Below are 20246 nucleotides of genomic sequence, written 5' to 3' on the forward strand. Positions count from 1 at the left end.
TATCTAGAGAAAAAAAAAAGACATATGTTTATATGTTCACATTATAATAACAGTAAATGTTCATCTACCTGCTCTGGAGATGTTTGATTGAAATTAAACATTTTGAAGCTGAAACAAAGTCTGTTATCTTGATCCTGAGGCAGAAATCTGGAGGAAGAATCTGGCAGTAAACTATCCATCATGCATCTGTAACAGAGCAGCTCACATTACAGAAACATACCCAGCTTACAAGAATGATCAGGTCCTTCTCTAAAAGGACAAAATTGTTTGTCAGAAAATACTTTCCTTCTAGTACTGTGTAACGGAAAACAAGCAGCTACACAGTAACTTTATCCTACATATAGATCAAAGGTGATTCATTTTATTTATTGGGTTTATACAGTTCTAGCAAAAAGTACAAATACCCTCAGAGTGAAAGTCAAAGTTTGGACTTTGCATGGAACGTTAAACCCAAAAACAAGTTTAGACTTTAAAAAAACATCATAAAAAAGATTTGGGATTTAAATATCCATCCGCATTACATATCGGAAATATGTGATGAACAAGTACAACAAGGAATTTCCTAAAGCAGATGATGCAAAGCCTGCTGACATTCCGGATGCTTGCAAGAAAATCACAAAAGAAGAGGCAGTGGAAAGCCTCAAGTAGTCATTCAACATCAAGTGAAATCATAATTCATGTTTAGTTAGAACAAAACTGGTTCTTGCATGTAGAGATTTTTATTCCTTTTTTGAAAGTCACTCTGTTTTCCACACTGACTTTATCCTTTCCACTGAAGACAATATAAGTGGCTTCGGCTTACTTTACTATATCTTCTTATTTTTTTTATTGATCATTTATAATTTGTTCATTTCATTCCTTAGTTTCTTGACTAAGAAACTTAATTTTCTTAATCAAAGAAAATTTATATTTTCTTGTGTGAAAATGTTTACACTCTAAAAATTAGTTTATATGTGCCGCTATATTAGATGGACATTTGGAGACTTTTAGTGAGAGCTAATTGTTCATCATTAAATTGATTCAATCAACTCTCCAATGTCATTACATCATTCAGCAGACTGATTGCTGCAAAGTATTTTACTGAGTTTCTTTACATAAAAAATGTAATTTGAGTCAAATTATAATGTATTTAACTTTAATTCTGTCTATATGATGTGGTTGAACTGATAATATGTTTCTATATATTAAACGCATCTGCTCTGTATGCAGAAGTACCTTGTGATTACTATTGTTCAACCTCTAATTAGAATGAGAACAATAAAATTAATTGAATTAATTAAGTTTGATGTCATATTGTTTTTATTTTAATTATTTTTGTTGTATGGGTGCAGGAATGTTATGAAATAAATGTTCTCATATATATTTCCTTTGTGTGATTTTCAAACACTCTTCGTGACATCAGTCATTTCCATATATTTTTTTTCCACAAATATTTCATGTCTTGTCCTCCTTTTATCATGTTGTGCTAATCATAAGGATACAGGTTTTACCAATGTCTAGTTCTGGGTCTTATGTTGAGTTTATCGCTGATATTAACATCACTGTTTTACTAAAATACAGTAACGTCCAACGTAATAAAAATATAATCGCTTTAATACATTTTTCAATATTTAACAGTTTGGTTACTCTCAGGTCTTCCTGAATCCAGTATAAAGTATAAAAAGTTGCAGATTTGTACTGAATTTCAAACTGCTCCACCATCAGGGATATTGTGTAGTGTTTATTTCACACACATCTAAATTAATATTATATTCAGTCAAAGAGACTTCTAACAAGTTTTTCTATTTGTTTAGTGTCTCTGTGAAAAACAAGTTTGTCTTCTCTGATATCATTGTTTTGAAAAAAAAATAATGAAGCATTTTATGGTGTTACAGCATAAAATTCCTCTAATCCTTAGCAGAATTGAATGACTACGGATAAAGTGAGTTAATGATTTATTAACATAACCTGATGGATGTTTTGTTTACACATATGAACAAAAACACTGCACAGCATATTTTCATCAAAGGTACAAGAAAATTTAATGAAAAATTAACAAATGATGTTCATGTGTATTTTTTTACAATGGTAAAATGATTCACAATAATGAAGTAGCAGATTAGGTTCCTAGACCATTCTTTTCAAAATAAAAAACCCACAAATCCTCCAAAAATGTTCAACCAAACATTTTATTAATTTGATTCATTAGACTTCAAAATATAGAGATTTCTTTCTCACTGCCTGATCAGTTTATATCCTTTCATGAACCTTCAAAATATCTTATGATTGGTATCATAATGTTATAGGCTCAATTAGCCAAAGCGCAATAATCAACAACCAGAATTAAGTTAATTATTGATATTTATTGTTGCATAGATAAAAAGGATTCCCCGCTAACTTTATCCGTCGTTGTCAACCCCGGTAATGGGGATCACGCCAAACGAAATATAACAATTCAGGGAAGTGCCAAATAAACAAACAATTAAACAAAACCAACAAAATAAATGAAAGGTTGTTAGCCCGCCCTCACAAATACTACAAAAAGAAAACAATCATAACTGGGTGGACTAACAACAAAGAAAAACCAAACGCTAAAAGGACAGCAGGAGGCAGTGCAAAAACTGTAAAACAAAACACAAAAATTGTTAAATTCTTATTAAATCATTTTAATCAAATCAACCTAAAACACATTAAAACACTGCCTACCTGTGTTGCTTAAATCAACACTCCCAGCTCAAACCGTGGAGTAGCCGATCTGGTGTAACCCTGACAAAAATATAAAACAATATATAAACATACAATTAGTTTTTTATTTAAAAAAGACCAAGTATAAAACCTACCTGCGGCGTCGAACAACCACGCCCAGGTAATGATACCATCCAAACACCCTCAGCAATCAACTCCACAGCCAGCAAACACCCAACACACAGCTGGTCTGACACACAGGAAATTGATACTTTGCCACCATCCTTACAGCTTCCCTTTTATGGAGGCTCAAACAATAGAAAGAGCGACACCTAATGGTGCCACCCGTTACAATTAGAAGCTTGGAAAATGGATCACTTAATTAGAGATGGGTTTTTTAAGAGACCAGCAAGTTCTTTGTTGAGATTATGTATGATCTTTCTGAATCATACAATTCAGTATAAACACAGAATGCTTTTTCCTTGAAAAATGAGGTTCATATACCTTCTTAATCCAGTTTTTGTACTTCTGTGATTTGCAGTCTTTCTCTTTCTCTCTCTCTACTTTTCTCATTCTCATCAAAAGACACAATATCATGAGTGAAATATCCATTTGATTCCAGCTTGAATTATGGTTTCTACAGTTCTGCTTGTGTTCGTGAAGCACTCAGCTCAATTAAACAGTCACATGTACTCATCTGATCATATAAACCACAGCCGTCCACAAAGTTAATGTCCTTCATTCCTACCTTCACCACAACCATGTGCAGGACCAAAACCCAAAGAAAATCTGAGACAAAATGTTCAATCTGCACATTGATGGAATGAGACTTGGTGAGAAAGTGACAGCTGTTAAAATGATTCAACATCGATTGAACAATAAAATGAGCATCATTCTCTCTTGGTCTGCAGCAATATTTTTTGTTAAAATGAATAATATTCCACAGCTTGTTGCTCTTTCTTTGGGATATTGTGAGCAATGAGATGAACAGTAAAAAAAAAAACTAAACTCTTTCTGATAATGGTAGAGGAGAAATTTACTGCAATGACACTGAGACAGACAGTGCAGTAAAAGTTCAGATTCTGAACTACTCGAAAAAGTCGTCCAGTACACCCAAGATGGGTTGTGGATGTCTCTACTATAATTACACTGTACCAACAAATATATATTATTTTATTATTTTTATTTAGAGAGTATTATTTAACGATGTAAGGTAGAAGAATCTGGTCACTAACAATGTCAAGATATAATTTTTCGACATATTAACATAAATCTATTTTACAATTTGTTGGATTGTTGTTCCAACTGACCGATAGGGGGCGACTTTGGACAATGACTCAAAATGTGTGCAAAGAAAAATGTATTTCTGCATGCAAGTATTTTTCTTTTTCTTTTTAGCCCTAGTACTCTGTCGCAACGTTGTAGATATTAGCTGTAGTTCTTTTAAAAATGTATCCTAACAACAGAGCTGGAATGACCATGTTTGGAAACCACGTGATTTACCTTAAACACCTGGAAAAACGTGTTTATGAAAGTGAAAGTGTTTTTCAGCAGGTTACGAAAGAACGTCTGGACTGTTAGAAGTAGAGGGACGTTTGCTTTTTTGTTCGAGAAATAGTCGGTCCTCACGCAGATCTTCTGCTACGGTAAGTTATTTATACTGTTTTGTTGATTGATTTAAAAAACAAAATAAAAGAGTGGAAAAAAACATTCAATCTTCACTTGTTATACTAACTTCTGATATTATCAGAGCTAAAAGACAGGGAACTAATTTGCTCGAGTGACGCCCGACAGATTTACTATAACTTCATTTTGAATCAGGTGCCGATAAAACATAAGACACCAAACTAATGTTAATCATTGTACTCCAGATGGTCAGTCATTGTCGTTCACAATGTTTAGTGAGTTATGTTTTACATTAAGTTGTTATGTGGTGGAAGGTTTCTGAAAAAACACTATATACTTTTTCCTGCTTCAAAAAAATTTAATTACATGTATGTGAATTCATTTTTTCTGATTGAAATAAACGTGAAAGTGCATGTATTCGGCCTCGCCTTGACAATCATTCAACAGTACCAAACTCAAGGGCGTTCCCAGGATTTTTTCTTTTTTTTTTTTTTTTTTTACAATTTTAAAGGCTTGCATCTGCCTTGCTTTCTTTGGTCCAATATTGATAACTAGCACAATATTTACTGCTCATGAATTTTACATCCAGCAGTCTTCATACAGTTTACAAGTAGGTTGCTGAAATTGTTTTCTATTAGTTTTAGATTACTGAAATGTCTCTCACCACAAGCAACAGTCACAAGCAGCATGCAACATATACATAAAGCAATCCAGACTTCTCAAAAAATGCTATGTAGTTGCATTTTATTCAAGCTGCAGTATATAACTTTAATAAAATATATGTTTTCTCCATATTTGTTAAAGTTGTCACTATGTCATGTCAGTTTGTTATGAGACAGAAAATCTGTCAAAGCAATCAAACTCCTCCACCGCCTCCCTGAACTACTATTACTGGTTAAAGTAATGCAACATTCTGGCCAGAAACAACCAATCAGAACCAGTAGGAGGGTCTTAGTGCTGTCAGTCATCCTCATTCACTCACTGTGAATGTAATGGTGGAGAAATGACATATCATTACAGGAAAATCGTTTATCTGTTGTCATTGGTAGCTATGCTAACTAGACTGAACAGTCACAACAGGCTGCACTAGCTGGAGCGTAGGGATGAGCAGCCACATGAGATTGTGATTGACAGCGCTAAAACTCTCCTGTCTCTGATTAGTTGTTTCTAGCACTTTGAGAAAGCAGAGGAAATAGATTTCTCACAGATTATCTCTCATTCCAAACTGTCATAACATAATGACAGTTTTAACAAATATATGAAAAATATATGTATATTTTTATAAAAGTTACTTATAGCAGCTTTATTTCCACTCAGGAGAGGACTGGTCAGGAGAGACGTGAGTTAGAGCAGCTGCTGACTGACTCACCTGTTGTTAAGTGATAAAAGGTAAAGGGACACGTTTAATATATGAATATCCTGGGTTTTTTCTTTTTTCTTAATTCATTAGATGCCAGTGAAATGGAGGCAAACAGTCTGTATCTAAGCTAACTGGTTGATAATCTCACACAGTCTGCCCACCTCTCTTGGAGAAAAACTGGGTTATAAATTGATATTCTTGCCTTTTTCTCTCTCTCCCTCTCTCTATTTTTATTTTTTTTTTTATCTTGATTTTATAATTTTTCTTGGCAGCATAGAAACTGCCACAGTCATTTGTGTTTTCTACTAACTGCTGCTGAACACGTCACCGTCAAGCAGGAATGAACCATTTCATGCAGATCCAGGGAAAATATGGATGTGTGGGAGTTGGAAGATTAAATTTTTACATTAAACTTTAATCTTCAAAAATACAATATGATTAATTTAGTAATTGACCGGGCCCAAATTTTTCTTTTAATTTCTAAGAACAAAAATTAAATAAATAAATTGTGGAGGGCCCTTTTTGGTCCGGGACCCTTTGAGTTGTCATAACTTCCCCCCCTATATGGCGCCCTGGCCACACTACCGGACAGGAAAAGAGAAACAAAGCACTGGAAGATAATGCTGCCACTCTTTCACTTGTTATCAAAACAGATGTTTCAATATTTCTTTCTTTTCTTTCAGAGAGAAGCTGACTGTTTTAGAGTTTGACCCACAATGGAGGTACACAGCCACATTATGAATGTCCTAAACATAATAAAAATTATATCACTGTCCATCCATCTATGTGATACTTAAATTATATTTTTGTTATTTGTTTTAAGGAGCCCACTTCTGAAGACTCAGAGGATATTTACGGTGAAGAAGATGAGGGCCCTCCTTCAGCAGGTGCTGACTGTGAGGCTGACTGTGAAAAAGCTTTACAAGAGACAACAGACACAAATGACTCAGCAGAAATCAGTGACCTCAATGGGAAACAAAACCTTGAGGAAGAAACAAAAACACAAAGTAAGCATTATGTGTCACTTTAGCAACAAAGTTGACTGTGAAACAAAACAAAAAAATGCATAATTTATAAATGTATTTAAACTAAATATATATTTTTTTGTCTGGTATTAACCCTCTGATATATGACATATTGACTATACAGTCTTCCGCGAGTGGGTCTTTTTGGAGTTGTTTAAATCAATGTGTTTTTATTACTAGTTTTGTCATTTTTATTCAAATTAATGTTTAGTATGATGCTTTCTGCTGTGTTTTATTTCACACAAGTATTATTTCATGTTTGAAATATTTTTATTTTTCACTTTTTTTAAGCATTTTTAGAAGAAATTGCAGAACATTTTTAAAACAAAATGACAACAACAGCAGTTTTACAACAGCAATGTCAGCATCCATTATGTGTGTGTGTGGAGGGGGGAGGAGAGGGAGGAGGGGGTAGAGCACGTTTCTTGACACTAGCTAGCTAGAATACAGACACATTGCCATCTGTATTCTATTGTGCTGTGTTTATCATGCATGTGAGTGTGTGTATGTATGTGCATTTATTTATCCATCCATACATCCATCCATACATTCATCTTCTTTCGCTTTATCCGGAGTCAGATTGCGGGGTAGCAGCCTAAGAAGGGAGGCCCACAGTTTGCTCTCCCCAGCCACTTGTTCCAGCGCCTCCAGGGGAATCCCTAGGCTAGCTGAGAAACATAGTCCCTCCAGCATGTCGTGGGTCTTCCCCGGAGCCTCCTCCCAGTGGGTCGACCAACATCTCACCAGAGAGGCATCCAGGAGGCATCCTGACCAGATGCCTGATCCACCTCAACTGGCTCCTCTCGACATGAAGGAGCAGCAGCCCTATTCTGAGCCCCTCCCAGATGACTGAGCTTCTCTCTCTTAGGCAGAGCCCAGTCACCCTAAAAAACGAACACTAATTTTGGCCACTTGTATCGGTGACCTCGTTCTTTCGGACATGACCCAAAGCTCATGATCATAAATGAGGGTAAGAACTTAGATCAGTAAATCAAGAGCTTCGCTTTTTGGCTCGGCTCTCTCTTCACCTTGACAGACCGGTACAGCGCCCTCTTCACTGCAGATGCTGCGCCAATCTGTCTGTCGATCTCCTGCTCCACTTGGGGCAGGAGATCCTCCCCAACCCAGAGAAGGCACTCCATTCTTTTTCAGCTCATTTATTTATGCATTTATTTATGTTGCTATTATTTTTTATTTTATTTATTGAGAAAATAAAAGAAAGAACCTTGAACACATTGATCAACAGGTTTTGCATGTCATTCAACACTTTTTCTCTTTTGGTTTTCTCATCCAGGGTGTCAGACACACATAGAGACACACAGACACACACACACAAATAATACACATGCACAATAAAGTACAGACAGTAATGTTAGCTAACTTGGTTAGATAACTAGTGTTACCTAACTTCAAAGAAGACTAATAGGTTGATTTGTGACAATAACACTGTCACAGCATTGATGATCGATACACAGGCAAACACATTTGTGAGGTAAAAATAAAGATAATTATATGTAAAAGTTTTTGCTGTGTAAAATATTATTATTCAGAGGTGAGACTTAGGATTCCATAGGAAATGAATGCGGGTCATTTTGGACCCACTTATGGAAGAATGGGGTAGTGATATAAAACAGGTATTTCTTAAAATGTGTAAAAGGTAAATTAAAAAATTTTATTGCATGACATCAATAACATGTTTGTTGAGAAATACCTGAAATATGAAGTGACGAAAGCTTTTCATTAGAAAGATAATGCAAATGACCTCACCTGGTCTAAAAGGACCCACTTATGCATCAGAGGGATAAGAAGGGATTATTGGTCATCCTGCACACACTTGTTAAAAAGCTAACCCTAAAAATTGGAGGTGACCTTGGAAATTTGAAACTAATTCATCTAAATTAAAGGCAGTACATTAAAAACTAACAAAACAGATCAAAATCAATTAAATTTCATTATTCCAAACCACTGAGAATACCCTCATGCTTCATGAACAGGAGTTAAACATGTATTCCCTCCATCAGGTATTTGTTTAATAACAAAGATCATATTACAACAATGAACGTTTTTTGATTATGTTAAATTTTAGGGTGAGAGCATGCAGGTACAAGAAAAAGTTAGATATGTTCATCTGCGTGATTAATGTGTGATGGGATCTGGATTCTCTGTTCAACTTGTTGAATATTAATTAAGCCACATAAAACTAATTTAAACTGAATAGCCTATGTTAATATTATTTAAAAATTCACAGATAAAAATGGAATATGACAGGATATTTTTGACGCCATCAGTCAAAATGACGGAAAACAAAAAAGTCTAGCGCAACCTCTGCTCTCAGTATTCATACAAGATAATTTTTAAAAATTATTTATTTAACTTCTATCTAAGACAGGGGTCTCAAACTCCAGTCCTCGAGGGCTGCAGTCCTGCAACTTTTAGATGAGCCTCTGCTACACCACACCTGAATAGAATAATTAGGTCATTAGCAAGGCTCTGGAGAACTGATCTACACAAGGAGGAGGTAATTAAGTAATTTCATTCCAGCGTTTTGTACCTGTGGCACATCTAAAAACTGCAGGATAGCGGCCCTCGACGACTGGACTTTGAGACCCCTGATCTAAGAACATGGCTACTCAAGATAAGTAGTTTGTCTTAAGTAGTCATGTTTATGTTAGCAAGGACACAGCACTAACATAAACAGAAAGCACAATGTTACTGCAATTAAAACAATGGATAGGTTGTCAGACACACACAAAATTCTTGACTAAAATAAATATTTGCAGCTTATTGTTTGATGTGTATGTCATTTCCATAGATAGAAGGAATGGATTCCTCAATTAAAGTCTTTCACTGAATCTTTCTTCATAGGGGCGGAGATTGTTGAAGTACTGGTCCTTTTAGTGCTTCAAGCAAATAAAGAGAATGTTCCATACTTTTGTTTATACATTTCCAAAAAATAAAAATTTAACCAGACAGTTCAAAGACAATATGATGCTGCAGGATGTGTGAGTTAACATGCCCAACAACCGAATATTCTTATTTTTCCACTTACAGCTTTGGCATCATTGAACCCTAACCCTACAACTTGGACTTGAAAATTGATGTGAGAAATAAGATTGGCATCTTTACAAAATTGAAGACCATGCTAAACCATGACCTTGTTTAGCAGTTCCTCAACAAATACTGGAACGTAATAGTTCAAAAGATGTAATAAGAAATAGAGAAAAAAATTAACAAATAGAAAAATAAGACCCAAACAGAACATAAACATATCTATGCTGAGATTAAATTAAACTTTTCTGCAATACTAGAGACTCAAAGTTCACAACAAACTGTAATTAAGTGCTAAAAAAATATTTTGCAGAATATGTCCCTTTTAAGTTAGCAGATAAAACATCATTAGTTTCAATTGTAGAACAATGTTTCTTGCCTTCTGTGCAAAAATATGATCTACAGTGCAGAAGTTAAAGATAGTATTTAATTAGAATTCACACCCATACACATTAAAAACTTAATGTATCTTTATCATTCACAGAAACCAACCTTGAGATGGTTTTGGAAGATTTGGGCTTGGAGAAGTACCACAAAGAGAAGCTATCATTAAGCAAAATACTTGGGATTGATGAGACGACGATCACTGATGACCTGGGCAACTGTAAATCCAATATCCCGTTGAATTTTCTTAAGAAATTAGTGATGGTTAATGTGACTGCTAGGAACGTAAAAGGTGTATCATGTGACTTGAGTGATGCTTCTTCTGAGTCAAACTGTGATGATCCATCAGAAAGTACAGAGAGTGATTTGGAGGATCTGTTTGAGAGTTCAAATAAGGCTGAAACATTTAATCCTCTCGATATAATCACTGCTCTCTTCCTGTGTTCTGATGGGTTTGTTCATCAAGAGTTAGCTCTAAAAATGTCCATGTGTCAATTCTCTGTTCCTCTGCTGCTTCCTAACTGTGATACACAGCAGTGCATCCTCATGCTGTGGGCCATGAGAGACATTGTTAAGAAGTACAGACCTTCACATCTTACAGAAACAAAAGGCTTCATAGAAGAAAGAATAGTTCTTTCTGAACTACCAATGATCTCATTTGTGAGACTGGGTGAGTGTTCTCTGTCCAAATCAGAGATCCTCAATAAACTTTTAAACAACCCAGATGACACCTTTGTTCACCACAACATGGAGTGTGGAGACATTAAGAGAAGAATATCTAATGGACTGACTGAAATGACCTGGTACCTTCCCTGTGGAAACAAAAACATGGACATCTTCAGTGAACCAGTTGCTATAGCTAACCTTCGTGGAGACATTGCTTCATTTGAAACTCAATTCTCCTTTTTGTGTCAGACATCTGCTGCAGTTTTTGTTTTCTTTGACCAGCTGGGATCTCAGTGTGAACTGCTGATGAACAAAAACCACAAAGCTCAGATCTTCTTGGTGGGAAACCAACAGAACAAGAACCTTACTCCAGATGTTCTGAAGAAAGTAGCAAACAGGTTGAACTTGACAAAAAACAATATAATTATAAAAACTAAGAAAACAAATGATGCAGACTTTGTCAAATCTTTGAAGAAAACTGTGAGCAGTGTACTTAGCAAACCACAGTTGAAGATGTCAGTACAGCAGATGGCTGATGTTGCTCATGAATTAGGAATCACAGTTGATGAAGATTCTCCAGAGTGTCAAGATGGAAAGAAAAATGCAGATGCCATCACTGCAGAAATAGAAGATACTTTTCAATTCAAAGAAAATCAGTTTCCTTTGCAAGGTCAAATATGGAAGGAACTGACTTTTTTGGAAAAGGAAGAATTTCGTCTCCGAAAAGTTGGTTCTGAAAATATAGAAAACTATAAGAGCAACCTTAAAAAGAAAAAAGAAGAGCAACGTAAAAAACAAAACTCCTATGCAATGTCAAGTGTAATGACTTGCTTCATTAGTGCAATATCCAGGCCACATAAAGAAAGGTGTTACTTTCTGAAATGGATGAGAATGAACCTTGACAATTTGTCTCGAATGAAACTTTCAGGCCTTAGGGAGCTTTACAAGGAAAAATGCAAAGATTCTGAGAATAAACAAGAGATCAAAGAAATTGAGCAAAAACTTTCCAGCAGCTCACTGGGAGTTGAGCACTTCTTCCGTGAAATGGGTCAGATCTACGAAGCTTCTCTTTACCTTCCAGAAACAGATTCATCACGTCAACAACTGCAACATCTGCCCAGACTCTGTGCTCAGTTGTTGCTGGATGGATTTCCTCTTGAGCTTGTAGATGGAGATGCTTCCAACATTCCTCTCAGTTGGGTGAGTGATGTTCTCTCTCAGCTCAATGACTTGGTGTCTCCAAAGAACAAGATCCTGGTCGTCACAGTTCTTGGAGTTCAGAGCACAGGGAAGTCCACTCTCCTTAACACCATGTTTGGAGTCCAGTTTGCAGTCAGCAGTGGTCGATGCACTAGAGGAGCCTTCATGCTGCTCATCAAAGTCAATGAAGACTTCAAGAAAGTTCTCAACTGTGACTTCATGATGATCATCGACACTGAAGGCTTAAAGTCACCAGAGCTAGCACAGCTGGACAACAGCCATGAACATGACAATGAACTGGCAACACTTGTTGTTGGTCTGAGTGACATCACCATTATCAATATTGCCATGGAGAATTCAACAGAGATGAAAGACATCCTGCAGATAGTGGTGCATGCTTTCCTCAGGATGAAGGAGGTCGGCAAAAAGCCTCAATGTCAGTTTGTTCACCAGAACGTTTCTGATGTTTCAGCTCATGAGAAGAACCTGAGAGACAGGAAGCTGCTGTTACAACAGCTGAATGAGATGACCCAGGCAGCAGCTAAAATGGAGAAAAAAGAGGATTACAAGAGCTTCACTGATGTGATGGAGTATAATCCAGACACTGGGAACTGCTACATTCCTGGACTCTGGAATGGAAACCCACCAATGGCTCCAGTCAATGCAGGATACAGTGAGACTGTCTATGAACTCAAGAAAAACATCATCCAACAGCTGGGAAAGTGTGAGTCAACTTCTAACAACATCTTGGAGTTCAGAGAGTGGATAACCAGCCTGTGGAACGCAGTAAAACATGAAAACTTCATCTTCAGCTTCAGAAACAGCCTGGTGGCTGATGCTTACATGAGGCTCTGCACAGAGTACAACCAATGGGAGTGGGAGTTCAAAAAGGAAATGTACAAATGGGTCACCACAGCAGAAACTAGAATTTCCAATTTTGGTTCATTTATTGCAACGTCTGAAATATCTGACATGAATGAATTCATCACTGAGTTGAAAAGTGAAGCAACCACAGAGCTGATTAAGTTGGAGACAAAGATCCTTGACAATCTGAATAAATACTTTGATCAGCCAGAAGGTCATGTTTATCTGGTTGAAGGACACAGAGAGGAATTCTCCAACAGCATAAAGAGTCTTAGACGACAAACTGAAAGTTCAGTGTTGAACCAGATCACAACAGCAGCTGATATTAAGAAGGGATTGAAAGAACTTGATAAAATCAGGGCCACTTATAGAGAAGAAATTGAGAAATCAGTTTGTGATTTAATTGATGAATGTCGTAAGAGAAAAGTTCAAATGACTGACAGAGAGCTTGATGAAAGTTTTGACAAGATGTGGACTGAAACACTGAAAACCTTGGCCTTCTCTGAACAACAGACTTCAAATATCTTCACCAGTGTGTCCCATCAGTTACGAACAAATCTTTCTCCTAAGGGAAGCCATGCATGTGAACTACTGAGCAAGAAAAGTCTGAAAGACTGTGGACTGGAGCATTTTACATATAAACATAAAGAAGTGGGTGAAAACAGCGTAACTGCTTTTAGAGAACTTTTTACCTGGACGAATCTAACAAAGGCAAGACGAAAGATTGTTGACAGCATCTTTTCTGCTTGCAATGAATGTATTAGTGATCAAATCAAGAGAAAAACTAATTATCATAATACTTATATTCAGGAGATCCTTCAAATCATTGATGAGAAGCTGAACAAAGCTGATGCTAACAAAGACATTGAGTTTGAAGTGTCTCTGAAACAATATATCTGTGGATCTGCAGCCAGAATGTTTCAGAAAATGCATGAAGAATTTATCCAAGAAAATGATCCTTACAAATCTCTGCAGAAAAACAAGAAAAAGTTTTGCACAGATTTCAAAGATGTCTTCCACAAAAGAGACCAATGCCAGAAGAAAGCTGAAGAATTCACAAACCAAAGTCTGAAACCTGCTATTGAAAACTTCATCTATTGTTCTCTTGGTGTTGATATTGTTGATAAAATGATGACAAAAGAGGAGTTCAGCACACGAATGTCCTTCCAGTATTCAATTTTATTGGATCTGATTTCAAAACATGACTTTGAAAGCTTTAAGGATTACATTTGCTCATATGAAAAGTATGTAAAATCATGGATAACTGATAGAATTAGGGAGCATTTCTCCTCTCAGTCTACAGTATGTGAAATGGAGCACAAACATCTGAAGTCCTGCATCGACCACATAAATGCTGCCATTAAAAAGGCCAAAGCAGAAAGTACTGACAGTCTGAGAACATTTGTTGTCAAGATCTGCACAGAACTTGGTGACAAACTGAAAATTTCCCAGGATGCTCTTGATGCCTTCATGGTTCTGAACAAGTCTGACCAGGAACAGTTTGCTCACTGGCTCAACAAGTTTGTGGAGGAAATGACAGAATCTCTTAGAGAAAAGTTTAAATCAACTGAGTTTGAAACAAAACTGTCACAGCTCCACATAAAACCAGAGAATGAGCTTTTTAACAGAGTGATTGGTTGTGGCAAACAGTGTCCATTCTGCAAAATACCCTGTGATGCAGGTGGAGAAAACCACACTGAACACTTTGCTTCTCTGCATCGACCAAATGGTTTAGGTGAATACTGGTCTGTAGACTCTAGGAAACTCATGACTGATATCTGCGCTTCTCTTGTTATTAGTGGCAAACATTTTCGCTGCAGTGACACAAATGATGAATACCATCCTTACAAAGAGTATAGGCAGATTTACGCCGATTGGAAAATTATTCCAGATGTGAGCCTTGAGGCGTCAGATTATTGGAAATATGTGATGAACAAGTACAACAAGGAATTTGCTGACAAATATTATGCAAAGCCTGCTGACATTCCTGATGCTTGGAAGAAAATCACAAAGGAAGAGGCAGTGAAAAGCCTCAAGAAATCATTCAACATCAAGTGAAACCATAATTCATGTTTAGTTGTTAGAACAAAACTGGTTTTTGCATGTAGAGTTTTTTTTATCCTTTTTTTTGAAAGGCCCAGTTTAAAAAAAAAAATGGGTGAGCTCAATTTACATGTTGGGTTCACTCCTTTCATGAAACCCAAAATAAACAACTTCGGCCTAATTTACTGTAGCTCCTTATTTTCTTCATTGATCATTTACAATGTTAGTATTTTGTCATTCTATTATTTTATTAACTTTTGTTTGCAACATATCTTGTCTGAAAATATTTACACTCTTGTTGAAAGAATGAATGTTTGTTACTACATTAGATGGATAATTGGAGAGTTTCAGTACAAATTTATTGTTCTTTGTTAACGACTAAATGCAATCAAGTCTCCATTTTCATTACATCATTCAGTGGCTGATTGCTGCAAAGTCAATCACTGGATGCATTTACTGAGTTTCCTTAGATAGAAAAAGTTTCACCAAATGAAAAACCAATCTGAACGTAGCTGATTGGATCAAATTAGAATATATTTAATTTTAAATCTGTTGATTTGATGTGGTTGAACTGATTATGTATTTTTGTATATTAAATTTATCTGTTTTGTATTCCAAATTATCTTGAGATTATATTTGCTATTAATTAATGCTAGAACAATAAACTTAATTGGATTAAGAATGATGTCAAATAATTTTTGTTTTGGTTATTTTTGCTGTATGGGTGCAGGAATGTTATGAAATAAATGTTGTTATATATATATTTAATTAGTTTGATTATTCAGTGTCATTTCCAGGTATGGTGTTTTGTTTGCATAAAAATGTCCTTTAGTCTTTTAATCCTTTTGTCACATTCATAAGGATTTAGGGTTTACAAACATCTTGTTTTGTGGACTTGGAGAAGGCGTTCGACCGTGTCCCTCGGGGAGCCCTGTGGGGGGTTCTCCGGGAGTATGGGGTACCGGGCCCTTTGATACGGGCTGTCAGGTCCCTGTATGACCGGTGTCAGAGTCTAGTCCGCGTTGCCGGCAGTAAGTCGGGCTCGTTTCCGGTGAGAGTTGGACTCCGCCAGGGCTGCCCTTTGTCACCGATTCTGTTCATTACTTTTATGGACAGAATTTCTAGGCGCAGCCAGGGTGTTGAGGGGATCCGTTTTGGTGGCCTTAGGATTGCATCTCTGCTTTTTGCGGATGATGTGGTCCTTTTGGCTTCATCGGGACGTGATCTGCAGCTCTCGCTGGAGCGGTTCGCAGCCGAGTGTGAAGCGGTTGGGATGGCGATCAGTGCCTCCAAATCCGAGGCCATGGTCTTGAGCCGGAAAAGGGTAGAGTGCCTTCTCCGGGTCAGGGGGGGTGTCCTGCCCCAAGTGGAGGAGTTCAAATATCTCGGGATCTTGTTCACGAATGGGGGAAGAAGGGAGCGGGAGATCGACAGGCAGATTGGCGCAGTGTCTGCTGTCAAGCGGATGCTGTACCACTCTGTCGTGGTGAAGAGAGAGCTGAGCCAAAAAGCAAAGCTCTGGATTTACCCGTGGATCTACGTTCCCACCCTCATCTATGGTCATGAGCTTTGGGTCATGATCGAAAGAACAAGATCATGGATACAAGCGGCCGAAATGGGTTTTCTCCGTAGGGTATCTGGGCTCTCCCTTAGAGATAGGGTGAGAAACTCGGTCATCCGGGAGGGACTCAGAGTAGAGCCGCTGCTCCTTCACGTCGAGAGGGGCCAGTTGAGGTGGCTCGGGCATCTGGTCAGGATGCCTCCTGGACGCCTCCCTGGTGAGGTGTTCAGGGCACGTCCCACCGGGAGGAGGCCCCGGGGAAGTGTTACAACCTGACCCTAAGACAATTAAGGGTAAATTCTGGCACTGGTTGTAACACAAAATCAGTAAAAAGCTGATGTCAGCAAAAAAAATAGTTTATTAAATAGTTTAGGTGCCAAATAACGGTTTTATCACTCTGATATTATCTTGCTACTTCATGTAATTTCATAGAGTACTTTAGTTAAAACAATGTGTCTGCTGTACATTAAGGACCAATAGTACAGAAAAATAAGCTGCACATTAACAGGCCTACCTAATCTCAGACTGTGTTGGCTCACCAACAACAACAGCAACTCTTGAATCAGGCATGAACCCATGAATCCTTAAGGGGAGTGTTACAACCCAAGACAATTAATACTGGCACTGGGTGTAACAAAAAAATCAGTAAACCATTAATGTCAGTAGAAAAATATTTTTTATTTTACTATTCAGGTAAAACCTCAATCACAGAACGCAGAAAACACAGGGAAGCTTTATGCTTCAGGGTCTCCAAGGCCAAAATAATAAACAAAACTCCCCTTTTAACTATAAAATTAAAAAAAACTCTTTCTAGAAGAGAACTGAAAAAGGTACAACACCTGAACTTCCTGGCTAACCTCAAAACAGGAGAAAACAACATAGAATAAAAATGGCGGAGAACCTCTACCAGCTTTCTCTGTGAATAGAAACACACTACTTTAGTTAGATACTTGATTCATCCCAATATAGCTCACAGTAGTGATGTTACGTGATGAGCCGAGGCTTCGAGGCGTGTGTCGAGTAATGGAGGGGGCGTTTCCGTAAAGCGCGTATCGAGGCTTGCTTCATTTAGGGGAGGAGTCGAAAACGATGACGTCCGAGGCCTCGCTGCCCGGCTGTACCACGTGACTGCTTCGGGAAATGGCTCAGATTTTGTCGCGCGGTTTGACAGCTTTATAAACCCCACAGGCTCCATTCAAAATGTGGGTTGTTGTAGGCGAGTTGCGGTCAGTTGAGAGAGTGGATAGAGTTTTGATAGTTTGGATAGCAGAGTTTGGATAGTGGTTATTTAGTTTGAGACAGTTAGTTTGGTGTTTGGAGAGTTTAGGAGAGAGATAGATAGATAGGAGATTTAGGAGCGCGAAGACAAGATAGGAGTAGGATGGAGCCAGCGAGAGGTAAGGTGAACTGAACATTTGCAGATGCATTAGGTTTGCTTATGAGGAACTGTATTTTTCACTGTTTCTTATTTTCTGTAAAGGTGAGGTGTTTATTGTGCACCAAGGAGTTGGGGTACAATAATAACACCTCATCCATGCTAAGACACTACCGTGCCTTGCATGAGAATAGGGAGGAAACTGGAGCTTCACCCAGCCAAGGTATTTCATTACTATACTCTAATCATCGGTCACTGTACCCCAATCTGTACAAACTTGCACTTATTTATTTATGCACCCCGGCATTATCTGTGCCATGTAAGCGTGTCTTTTCAAAGGCTGGAGAAGTAGTGTCAAAAAAGAGAAATCGTTTGAAACCTAAAACTGTGGAGAAATTGTTGTTTCTTAATAAAAATGAATGAAATCATCCAAGTTACACAAGCATTAGCCTATTCACTACCCCCTCCCTAGTTCCACAAGCACTTTCACTGTCCTCTGCCTGATTAAGCTCATGCCATTTTTCTAGAGTCACAGAAAAACATTATTACACAACATGCCATATCACAACACTACTATTTTGGGAATAATTACACACAGAGAATACATTCAAACAATATTTTATTGTTCAAACAATATTTTATTGTACACATATGTACACCTTTTGTGAAGTCATTCCCAAGACCCATAATAGACAAAAATTCAATGCATCACATATGTTAAGATACAGCTGGTTGTGATTATACACCTGGCCAGTAGGTGGTTTCGTGTGCACATGAAGCCTCAAGAAATGAACCCTTTCTCGAACCAATTGGCTCAAGTGGTACAATGCCTCATGAGGCTTCATCTCACCATCACTAGCTCACAGCAAGATCACCTAAGTCCTCACAAACAGTCAGCAGACAGACAAGATCACTTCAGATCAAGGCCCAGGGAAAAAGGATCCTGACAGCTCTGGCATGAAGCTCTTTATGGAACGGCTGATGAGCTCCAACACATTTCACCTGTGGCAGCCAGATAGAACTGAAACACAAAGAGAGATTTCTCTCTTCATGAGTGACAGCTGTTAAAATGATTCAACATTGATTGAACAATAAAATGAGCATCATTCTCTCTTGGTCTGCAGCAATATGAGGTGAGGATGACCTTAATAAATTAGAAAATCTGTCCACAAGTACAGTGGAGATGTTTGTTAATGTGGAGTCAGTCACCAGAATCCCACTGATAACAATCTCACACTGTAGAGAACACACGAACCAGAAGAAAGTGCATGCATAGCTTTAGATGTTTTTTTTTAAGAAAGTCATTCTTTGTTTGGGGATCAAACACTTATTTAAATAAGACACAAACCACTTTTAAGCTTTTATGTAATATGTGGTTGGGTTTCTGTTTTATTAGTTGGTACTCTGTCTTTCCACATTAATATAAATATTTAGATGATTCACAGAAGGTTTTGGATGAAGTATTGTTCCAAAATCAAGATCTGTAGCAACAGCTTGACCTGCTGCATTTTGAGGAGAAACATCAAAGATGAACTGAGAAGCTCCCTTCACACAATCAAGCACTGAAGTGGAGTAAATATGTTACAGAACCTCTTAGGGCTGCACAGTGAAGGTCCTGGGGTCAAGTCCCTTTCTGGAGACCAGCCCCTCTTGCAACCTTGGAAAAATAAGCTTGTTAGATAATGACTTGTCAGTTTAAATATTTTCTTTTGAAGGTGCTCTTGAATACTTGTAGTTGGGTGTAAATAGTCGCCAAAGCAGCAAACCAGCTGATTGATGCAAGTCAGTACTCTGAGGCAGACTGAAAGGCACTTGCAATCAGGGAGATCTAAACAATAAAACACAGGTTACCCACTTTTTTCTGACCAATCATTGTAATTTTTTCACATTCTCCATTGCATATAAATAAATTGGTGCTTGTATGCTTTATCTGTTTTTAATATTGTCTATTTTATGTTGTTTTGTATGTTTGAAATGCCTGGCTACAAAATAGAAACCCTCTTTGTGGGACAATAAAGGAACTGAACATGTTTGCACAGCTTGTCACTCTTTCTTTGGGATATTGTGAGCAATGAGAGGAACAGTAAAAGAAAAACTAAACTCTTTCTGATAATGGTAGAGGAGAACTTTACAGCAATGACACGGACACAGACAGACAGTGCAGTAAAAGTTCAGATTCTGAACTACTTGACAAAGTCATCCAGAACACTCAAGATGGGTTGTGGATGTCTCTATTATACTGACTCTGTACCAACAAATATATATTATTTTATTATTTTTATTTAAAGGGTATTATTTGACGATCTAAGGTAGAAGAATCTGGTTACAAACATTGTTAAGAAATAATTTTTCAACATATGAACCTAAATCTATTTTACAATCCAATTTGCTGGATTGTTGTTCCTACCGACCGATAGGGGGCGCCTTTGG

General features: G+C 37.4%; 1 protein-coding gene across 2 annotated transcripts; it reads left to right on the plus strand.

The window, feature by feature from the left end:
• Window positions 1-4137: 4137 nt before the first annotated feature.
• LOC122819831 (up-regulator of cell proliferation-like) lies at window positions 4138-15601 on the plus strand. Of its 2 annotated transcripts, XM_044096811.1 has the most exons (5): window positions 4138-4310; window positions 5608-5679; window positions 6334-6372; window positions 6474-6657; window positions 10208-15601. In XM_044096811.1, exons 3-5 carry the CDS (start codon window positions 6367-6369, stop codon window positions 14893-14895), a joined length of 4878 nt encoding a protein of 1625 aa, XP_043952746.1. In that variant the 5' UTR covers window positions 4138-4310; window positions 5608-5679; window positions 6334-6366; the 3' UTR covers window positions 14896-15601. The 2 variants fall into 2 exon arrangements, with proteins under 2 accessions (XP_043952746.1, XP_043952747.1); XM_044096812.1 differs by lacking the exon at window positions 5608-5679.
• The last annotated feature ends 4645 nt before the right edge of the window (window positions 15602-20246 follow it).

The sequence above is a fragment of the Gambusia affinis genome, linkage group LG18 (assembly GCF_019740435.1).
Source record: "Gambusia affinis linkage group LG18, SWU_Gaff_1.0, whole genome shotgun sequence".
Taxonomy (NCBI): Eukaryota; Metazoa; Chordata; class Actinopteri; order Cyprinodontiformes; family Poeciliidae; genus Gambusia; species Gambusia affinis.